The sequence below is a fragment of the Cryptomeria japonica genome, chromosome 7, assembly GCF_030272615.1.
Source record: "Cryptomeria japonica chromosome 7, Sugi_1.0, whole genome shotgun sequence".
Classification (NCBI taxonomy): domain Eukaryota; kingdom Viridiplantae; phylum Streptophyta; class Pinopsida; order Cupressales; family Cupressaceae; genus Cryptomeria; species Cryptomeria japonica.
Genome location: NC_081411.1, coordinates 337,716,199 through 337,726,785, shown reverse-complemented (window position 1 = coordinate 337,726,785; position 10,587 = coordinate 337,716,199). Strand labels below are relative to the sequence as shown.

General features: G+C 34.3%; 1 protein-coding gene and 1 non-coding gene across 2 annotated transcripts; one reads left to right on the top strand and one right to left on the bottom strand.

Moving 5' to 3' along the window:
* Positions 1 to 1,399: 1,399 nt before the first annotated feature.
* Positions 1,400 to 1,473, top strand: TRNAT-AGU (transfer RNA threonine (anticodon AGU)). Its single transcript has one exon. It is a non-coding gene; the product is annotated as a tRNA-Thr (tRNA).
* A 6,758-nt stretch (positions 1,474 to 8,231) lies between these two features.
* On the bottom strand, positions 8,232 to 9,948 carry LOC131053198 (scopoletin glucosyltransferase). Its single transcript, XM_057987817.2, has one exon. It carries the CDS (start codon positions 9,809 to 9,811, stop codon positions 8,420 to 8,422), a length of 1,392 nt encoding a protein of 463 aa, XP_057843800.2. The 5' UTR covers positions 9,812 to 9,948; the 3' UTR covers positions 8,232 to 8,419.
* Between the last annotated feature and the right edge of the window lie 639 nt (positions 9,949 to 10,587).

Below are 10,587 nucleotides of genomic sequence, written 5' to 3'. Positions count from 1 at the left end.
TCTACGATCATAAAATTATCATTTCTTTATGCTTAATCATTTTCAATCATTTCTACAACTATCCACATCCTCATGATAGGACAAATGTCTATAAATGATTCATTATTTTAGTGAAATTGTTAGACAACATTCCAATTTGAAAATTGAAAAAATTGTATTATGAGTGTGAAGATGAATAGGTTTCTTTGTTATCTTGAACTATTGGCATCATCAACACATTATTTTATCATAAATCAAATGTATAAATTATTTCATTTAGGACCTAGTTAGTCAGAATTTCACTCATACCTTCTCACTTCCTCATCATTGCCTGTATGTGCAAGGTTGATCATTGTATTTTTTACACTCTTCATATTATATGGTAGATATCCTATTGAGTTTATCATTTCACTAGCTTGGAAATTTTGTTTTGTGCTTTCAAATTCGAGGGTTACTCCAATAGTTTCTAACTTATGAAATATTTCAACCAATTAAATTCATTACCATAAACTATATAAGATCTTTTTCCATCTTAGCATTTCAATTCTCTTTTTCTTTGTTTGATTAGATCTTTGTTATATAATTCTCACCTCTTTAAATGATCTAAGGTTTAACCCAATTAGGTTTTGATCCTTATATTCCTTTATTTAACCCAATGCTTTTCATTTTCATACATTTCAATTTTAATAAATACATGATTCTTTTGGGCATGGTATTATTTTCTTTTTATATAATTTGTATGCTCACATTTTCTCTCATTAAAGTGGAAGTGGGAGCATTCTTTCATAAGTATTTAGTGTACACATTCAAACATACAATAAGTACACATTATATAGTCAATTCTTTTTCATACTCACCTTTTAGTCACAATTTCAAGATTTTATTTTAGTTTTTCTTTCCTTCTTGATTTGTGGGCACTCCATCACAATGCACACAATTTCGGATGATATATTATTAATAATTAAACTATCAATTTATTTGATGTTTTAATAAATAGGCCATTTTCTTCTACAATATAACAAAATCATTAGAATTTTGAATCTTATCATTGTTATTTATTTCTTTTATTTCTACTTTAGCATAACAAATCATAAAGAAATACACATATATCAAAGTGAACAAAATTTCAAAATTAATAATATTTACTACATATCCTTTACTCATTTAGTTATATCACTTTACATAGATACAATAAAATCATAATTTTAATATCTAATTAGTTTCTTTTCATATATTAAAAATCTTAATTGTAAATCATCTAAAGTCTGTAAGAACCCCAATTATAGTCTCAAAATGATATTTTATTTATATTTATATTATCTCTCTAATTCCATCCCGACATTTGATATTGAGCATTAAGTTCAATGCAACAGGCTCAAGTCATTAAATGGAAGTTGCAGTTTAGCTGTTACAAATAGATGCTCTGATAGCTCAGTTGGTTAGAGCACCCGTTTAGTAAGCGGGAGGTCTTGAGTTCAACTCTCAATCAGAGCACGAGAAAGCATATTTTCGTTTGAAGTTTGCTTTATTATGTATGATGGTATAATTATAAACGCCAAATTCCACCTTTTTCCATCTGCGATTTCATATTTCCTATCTTTCATCTGCGGAAATACCTTCATATCACATGTTTTAGTGAACGAAGTAAACTTATCTCATCGAGCTGAATGTTTACCAAATTTCTGATACATGCAAAATGTGGAAATCATATACAAAGTAACCAAATTGTTTGACAGAATGCAAACTATGGAATCATGGAGATTGCACGTTAACTGTTTGACCAAGTGCCTTATAGAGACGTCATATGTCATCTCAAAGTATGAACTGAAATGATTGCAGAATGTTCACAAAATGAATTTCACAAGGAAGCTTTTAAAACTTTCAATTAATGAAGCACGCTGGTACATACTTTTTGCAGTTTAATCATTATGTGTGCATGGTTGACCTTCACCCGCATCTTCTCTGTCAGTGATAATAGCAGAACTTTACAATAAGGTGTGGACATGCTTCAAAGCACATTAGTAGGCAGATTTTTGCTAGATATAATACTTGGAAAAGTGCTCTAATCGACTTGTATGTAAAATGTGAAGCATAGACAAAGCACGTGAACTGTTTGACAGAATGCTGAAAATGAGATTTCATCTAATCAAAGACAGTGATTGCAAATATAGATGCGCGTACAAGGAAAGATGCAAGTGTTCTCAACATAATGCGAAAGCAAATATCTGTTGTGTCCAGTGTCATCCAGATTCAAGCAATTATATTGAAGTTGGTTCAACAGATCTTAACGTACATCACTATGACTTAAGAAAGATCAGTAAACCATTACATGCACTTAGAAGTCACAGGAAAGTAGTTTCTCATATATGAAATTCATATCAACTAATGAAATAGCTTCTGCATCAATAGACAGTACAGATTGTGGGACGTGTAGGAAAATTGTGTCGTGCATACAAATATGCAAGGTTTTAATGCATAAAGGTTTAGATACTTCAATCACATCAGTGCCTTTCGTCACATTTATTGCTGAGCATTACGTGCATATGATGCCTTAACGACCTTCATGTGCCTTGGAAAGAGGGAAAAGATTGATTGTAACCAACAATGTCGGGAAGACCAAGAGCATAATGGATTGATGTTATTTAAAAAAATGCTTTTGTGAATTGTTCTTGATCTCCCAAATGGGTGGGTGTTCACAAGGGCTATAAGGGTGACCACATCGAAGTAGTATCGTAAAATAATAAGGAAGAGGATAAGGTTAATTGTGACCTTCATGGGATATGAATGATAGTAGCTAATTATGGAAAAATGCATCGAGAACAATTGAGAGTATGCCGCTACATTGTTATAGCTCATAGGACATTAAAAATCCGTTATGAAGAAGAAACCAATCAACCTAACAAGATCTACATTTGTTGGATCAATTGCTTCTTATGTAACTCATTGGGCAAGAAGTAATGTTATAGCACGAGATGATTTAAAGTATTCCATTTCACTAATATTAAGATTTGAATTACCAAAGATGTTTATGATGGGTACAAAAATACACATTTCAAATGGATTCAATTGGGTGCATTTATCTATTTCCAAGGAGATATTTTGATAATGTTCATCATCAAGCAATAGCTTACCTTTAAAATTGAGTTTAAGTTTTGAGAAAAATGGTATTTGTGTTGAAGTGGAAGCTACCTCCTAATCTATGAACACTGTCATTTGAGACTTCTTTCACAAAGAATCGTATAGCTAGAATCAGGTTTTTCACATTTCTTGAAGACCTTTAATTATTCTTCCTATATCATTTCCTATGAACTACGATCAATATATCAAGGACTTAAATGAATGGTATCATGCAAAATGTGATCTTTTTCTAAACAATGGGAAAAATACAAGGTCATGGAGAGGGCACCAAAGAAACATAAAAAGTTATAAATCCCTTAGATAGAGTAAATGTCAGGTTTTCTCATGGAATTGTCAATAAGTTTTCTTGAAGATTGGTGGTCTATTCTATGTGCCTTTAGAGCTTTCAAAAGTAGCTAAGATCTCCAATCCTAATATGTGGGTTGTCCTTATAGATGAAATATATCATGATAAGAAATTTAATGAATTGAAATGTTTTCTTTTGGTTTGTGGTGCTTTTAAGAAAGGAATGAAAAATGCAAGTCCAAACTTACAAGGGTTCTAATTTGAGAAACAATTTCAATGGACACACTCTTGATTGCAGGAAAAGGGAACAACTTTCCAAGTTGGAGTTGCAATGAATTTCCTTGAAGAGCAAGTGTTTTTATGATTGTAGGAAGGCATGGTGCTCACTTTGACTAAACTAATGAGTTTCTTATTCTTTCAACAAGTTTTCTAGATATCTTTTTGAAAAAGTGACTTAAATCACTCATTGTAACTAAAAGTTAGAAAAAAAACTCTCTCCGCATGAAAGTTGAGTGGTTTCTAACTAATCTCTTTTTATGCAAGAGTGAAGAGGTTTTTAAATTAATCACTTTTCATGCAAAAATGAGGTAGTTTCTAACTCAAAATGCAAAGTTAGTTACTGGGTAGTTATCCTATAAAGCCTGTAAATGCAAAGCTATTTGTAGTAAAAGATGGGACTTTTTGGAGGGGTGAAGTTAGGAGAAATTTTGAGAGAAACTTTTAATGAATTTTGGTTTTACCCTATGTACAAAAGAGTTTCTGAGTTATTATTGCTAATTTTTTGTATGCTAAATTAGTGATCTCTTTATGTACCTATGTAAACCATTGATAATTTATATAATTGATGTAATGAAATACACCATTTCTTGGAATCTTGATTTGGATGTTCTGGTATGACCTATCTCTTCATATGCTGAGGTTTGTTATGACTCTTTTGTCATCATTGTGTTGTGCACTAAAACCCCCTTTATAACCATTATCACTTGTGAAATCTCAGTTGATATTTGTATCCCTATTGTTGGGGTTTTTGTTATTCATTTTCATTAGTTTTGTCTTTTCTCCTTTTTGTACTTTAAAGTTAAAAGTACAAAAAAATCCAAAAACCTAAAAATACTGCTATCATATGAGGAAGTTGTCCCTTTCAAAAGCAGAGGAAGATTTTTACTCCATAACGGTCTCTCCAACTATTGGAACGTATGCCACTACTCTTTGGGTGGATAGGGTCAATTTTGGAGATCAAATCACAATGACGTTTACCAACATGACAATATAATTTTTTTAATATACTTTATTAGACAATAAAAACTCTACAATCATATGCATGGTCAATTTTAAATTCCATGCTTAGAATGTATCCTCAATTTTGTATTGTCAAAAGTTTCTCCATAATATGGAAGTATTTAAGATATAGAGAATTTAAAATTTTAGGAATCACAAATATTATTTTGTTTAGACTATAGCATTAAATGTCAAATTATTATGTTGATTTTAGGATCCATTAACAATAAAAGATGTTGAACAAACACGATCTCAATCCTTTTGTCATTTTTTGGGCAATTGGAATCTCTCAAGCTTTTTTATTGGTTCTAATATAGAGATCAAGAATCTTGGAATTGGATACATGATTTTTTCAAGCCTTTTTGCATTAACCCTTTCACATGACATTTGTTGTTTCTAGGAGATTGAACTTGTCTCTCATTTAAATTTTTCTAGACTCGACATACTTTTAGAGTGGAAGTTCTTTTCAATATTTAGAATGATACAAATTCAACTCTCTTTTCTAGTTGTTTTGTTGATGTTTATTTTTCTTTATACATTAAATTTATGATTTACTATAATATAATTATGTAAATCTAAGGGCAATCTTGTAATGTTGTATGAGAAGAATGTTAATATCTATTGGAGCTTTTTGACCACTATGGTAATATTCTTTAAATAGTTTCTAAAGTCTCAACCCTTGCTTCCTCCCCACATGATGGGCACGAGCATGGTCATGGCCAATCTACCATATATGATCATCGATATCAATCTCAAAGCTCTCAATCTCAAGGTTTCAAGGATTATGCTCTTGTGAATGGTTTCACTGCTCTTGGCCACCTTCTACCTCTTCTTATGAGTGTGGTGAGCTATTTGTTAGCTAGATTCTAACAAGTTAACTCACCTAGACTTGGAAATTTCTTTTGTTCATGCTTAATTCCCTATTGAAGATCAAGAGGAGGAGAGTGCTCTTATTGGTTGGGAGATTATTAATTATGGTACATTATTCCTACTATTGTGTGGAGTAAACCTAGTGGTCATTATTCCCTTCCTGTAAATTTTGGTCATGTTAATTAGTGGTTTTATTCATATCTAAGATTCATTAGGCTCTACCTTTTGTTTATTTCTGTCCTTTATTTTTAGTTAGTCTTACCAAGAATATGAGGGTATTATTTTCTACCTCCCACATTTTTTTTGTGAATAGTGTAGTGCTATCATTTTTTATCAATAAAAATTTAGGTAAAGCGTATATATTAAAAATTTAATACTTACAATGAAAATCAAGTTGCAAGCCACAAAATGATGGTGAAATGTATTAGCCTTGTCTTTCTCAACAAATCTCATTGAAACGGCCTTAAAAAAAATAAAAGATGAGAAATAAACAATAGATCGAACAATACAAAATAATTTCAAAACAACCATACAAAATTCAACTAGATACTTCAATACATATTTTAAAACAAATTCCTATCATTAAATTCCCCAACCTTATATTTCAAAAATAAATTATCTTATCTCTCAAATTCTCTTCAAAATTATTTTCTAATAAAATTTTCTTGTCATTTATACGACACACCTTCCCTTTGTAGATGACCTATACAGAATCCATCAATGACTTTAGCTTCAACAAGTTGTTTAGCACTTGAATTTTTATGAAATTGGTTCAATTAAATTTTCACACAACATAACACCCACAACACACAAGAGACTCCTTATAAGAGAAATGTTAAACTTTCATGGACCAATGAGGAATAAAATTGAGGACCTCCATTTGTTATTGAGGTGCTCTACCATTAAGCTACTATCCCTCTTGGTGATTAATCCATCCTTGGTTTAGGTGTGGCCCCTTTTCCAATACCCCCCTTGAGCCATATTGAAGGTGTTTGAGATCCTAGGTTGGTTTGGTTCTACTAACCTAGGCTTTGAAACCATGCTAAGATTTTCATGGATTAGCTAGGAGTTGAACCTAGTGCCTCCCACTTGTTAAGAGGGTTCTCTTCCTCTAATATATCAATCTTCTTGGTGCTTGGTGCTTGTTTCCTATGTTCAAGAAACTCTTAAATAAATCAAATCCCTAAGGATTCAAGTTTACATTTGAGCCCACACATTTGTATTCACAAGGAATGCCTCATCATGCACGACAAGGTGTGGATCTTCAAATTTTAAAAATATGAGAGCTTGAGGGAAAAATAAGGTGGCAATTAATCTATTAAAGCCATCAAGTCAACTAGCTCCTCTAGATTAAGAAACTTGACAAGATGAAAGGTGGGTTGGTGCAATATTTTTATTAAGTCACATTGGACAACTTGTGAGGGGATATATGGTGGAGGGAATGAAGGAGCAATCACTAAGAGTGCTTCTTTCTTAAGTACATGTGATTGAGAGCATGATTCTTGAATGCACAATCATTATTTTTATTTCTATTTCATGACACTATTGCTAAAGACACAAATCATATGCTTAGTGCTACCTTGTTTCGTCTAATGCATATTTTATTATATGCATTTGAGCAAGCATAGACACACTACATTTTTACAAAATACATCTCTAAACTAACTCAACCTCACTGTTCCATTCCATTGACCATTATTTCTTGGAAAGGAGCGCTTGATCCTCTTTCTCTTCATTTCATCTATGGATTGCTTGGATCATTATACTTCAATGTGTATCTCATACCTAGGCTCATTGATGCATTCCTGCTTTTAAAATTTCTTAATAATACATTCCTTCTCAAAGTGTCATCCATTACACTACCTACAAATTTTTTATGGCCGTTAGATTCTCTATTTGACAAACATGACAACATACATAAGAGAATTAGATTAGATGTGAAATTGTTGTATATTACCATAGTGGTAAGGAACTTGTAGATAAAAACAAATAATTATTACAAAATTTCATAGGCCTATAAAATATTATAAATCAATTCACCAATTGGAGTGGAAATGCTCCAAAAAAAAATAAAAATGGGGAGATGACCCACTAGTTGTGCACCCTAACTTCGTGCTTCTCAAAATCCTACGTTGAAATTTCAAATCACTTCGAATTTTTTACAGCAGCTCACTCGGCAAGTCCCTTTCTTATAACTAAGGTTTCGGGGCCACATCATCAAATATGATGTCACATCAGCATGCTTTTTGCCAAGGTGTCCGGAACACCCCCCAAAAAAAGTGAGACCAATAGGTATGCAAAAGAGCCTCAATACTTGTGCAGCTAATGTGGCATCACATGATTAGTTACTTTTCACAACAAATGGTATATTTCATTCAATTATTGGTACTTATCATACAACTATTGGTGCAATGTTGTACAAAAGTTAGACGTTAAATAAACAAATATGAGGTATTAAATCAACAACTTCAATCACAAGAATTGAAAGGTGCTCAACTACTGAATCCTTTCCCCTAAATAACTATGATGAAGTAGAGTCGCCAAATGCAAATGGGAAGGCTGCAAAATGTAGAAGGTTAATATTACACTAAGATCTTAACCAAAATAGTATGGATCCCAATATAGTGATGAAAAATTATTGATGGTTTTGTTTGGCATATTTCTACGATATTACCGGTTTAAGTACTGGACTTGAAATTATTGAAGGTTAATATAAAACTCATAAATATCATTTTGCTCTGTTACGATTACATGCACAAATTTACAAGTTCTTTCACCAGAAAGTCCCCAAAGGATATTACTTTGGTCTGAGATCATACAGAGATCTAAACCAATGGAATTACAATGCATTTCTCTGAATAAAATATTTTCACTTATATTCATCTAAGCCGAGGCCGAGGATGTAAGATACAAAAGCTTTAACGCTTAAATTGCAGGACGCTTCATTAATGGATTCCTTAATTTTCAGTGCGCGTTGACGCATTTCTCTTCCAATTTCCGCTGTCATGGCTGCCTTCACTGTGGTTTCCACAATATCGCTACTGGGTATGGCGTCATATCCCTCGCAAATCTGCAATCCAAACCCCAACTGCTCAATTACCAATCTGGCGTTAGCAAATTGATCGAACGCCATGGGCCATCCCACCATTGGCACTCCAGCGGTTATACTCTCTAATGTGGAATTCCATCCACAGTGAGTCATAAAAAACGCAGTGGAAGGATGGGAAAGAATTAGCAGCTGAGGCACCCAGCCATGGATTACTTTTCCTCTGTCTCTCGTTGCTTCGATGAAACCCTCGGGAAGAAAATCGCAGGAATTAACGCGGCCTCCAACTGGATCCTTAATCGTCCAAATGAAAGGCTGATTACTGGCTGCAATGCCCCTGGCAAGGGCTTTCGTTTGATCTTCTGAAAGAAAAGCCTGAGATCCAAACGAAACATAAATGACGGAGTTTTCCTTTTGTGTGTCCAACCAATGGATGCATTCTGATTCATTGTCGATCCCTTGTTGGGGTTTGCGAAGAGAAGCTATACACCAGACGGGCTTACCCGTGGATTCCTCTAAATATCTCACATACTCTGCTTCGAGCCCGTCAAAAGTATTGACAACCGTCGCAGCGCAGCTCTCTTTCCCCAAGCCATAAGCCTGCTGAAGCACGGGAAGCACATTGTAAGGTGAAAAGAAGAACTCACTTCTGAGCATCTGAGGCAGCTCCGAACGCCTCAGATCTACACTGATACAGCGATCGCGTATCTCTATGACTTGACGGTCGCTTATTATTTCCGAGACCGGATTTGTAAAGAGATACTGCAGAAGAGAAGCCGCCATGGCCCCTGTTGTGTGGAACGCTACACGCGGAATCCCGAATTTGGAAGCCGAGTGAGCTGTCCAGGGTAAGAAAACGTCGCTTATGATGCAGATGGGCTTCCTTGATGTCTCTGCCATGACCTGTTCCAGCCAGTCTTCAAATGGCTGGCAGAGGTTGTGTGAAGAGATAAACAGCAACTGGGCTTCGTTATGGGTAAGAAGATCGGTGCTTTCGCAGGCAGGGGGAAGGCCGGGGATGAGCGGGAAAGAAAGAGGAACAATACGAATGGAAGATCCAAGCGCCTGTGATTGCAATTTGGGGGCACAGGCAGTGGTGGTGAGGAAGCTTACAGTGAGGCCTTGGGAAGCAAACATCTTAGCCAGGCTGAGGAAAGGAATGAAATGGCCCTGCGCCATGAAAGGGAACATCACAATGTATTTACTTTCTGCCATTGCAATATGCTCTGCTTCGCTCAACAGATGTATTCTCTCAACTCGTAGCCGACCAGTGCAGCCTTCTTAAGGCCATTTTTAAAGCGAACCCTAATCCGCCTCTGGTAAATACAACAAAGCAGAACACAATATATTTTGAGGTTACGAGCGGGAACCATAATCTGTCTCTTTTGTTGGGCTTGGCTTAACCAGTACACTCTAAGCTTTGACCGCTTATGTGCCTGGTGTGGGCCCAGCGAACTTTCCGTTTCCTGTTTTGTTTTCTTTGTGTGGGACCAGGTAACCTTCTGTTGTCTGTTGCGCTTCTTTAATTCTCCACGGTGCCAGTGGTACTGCTATGGTTATGTACAAACATGGAGTTTTATATCCACTTACAGTCACTTGGTTTGATGAATGTGAGCAATTAAGATATTAATATACCACTTTAGGAGATTTTTGGAAGATTAGGATTTTAAAGCAATTCCTGAAATTATTCAATTTATATTGGCAATAGAACAAACTCTCCAAACTTCTTAATACTGATTTTCTCCATTGTGTTGTAGAACAAATAATTATTCTCGTACTTCTTAATAGCCTCCAACATTGCTCTAGTAGTCAAATTTGAAATTTGTTACAACGTGTTAGATATTTCAGTCTTTCTAGTCAAGATCGACAAAATAAACATTGTAATGTTAAAGGACATTTATTAATAAAGTTTATAAATTCTGAAATGACGTTGAATTCAAAATTTTTACATATTTAAAAAACTAGAAAATATTGTAATATGAAGTATTGGC

Excerpts from the sequence above, each read along its gene's own strand:
- LOC131053198 (XM_057987817.2), bottom strand. The coding sequence starts at position 9,811 with ATGGCAGAAAGTAAATACATTGTGATGTTCCCTTTCATGGCGCAGGGC.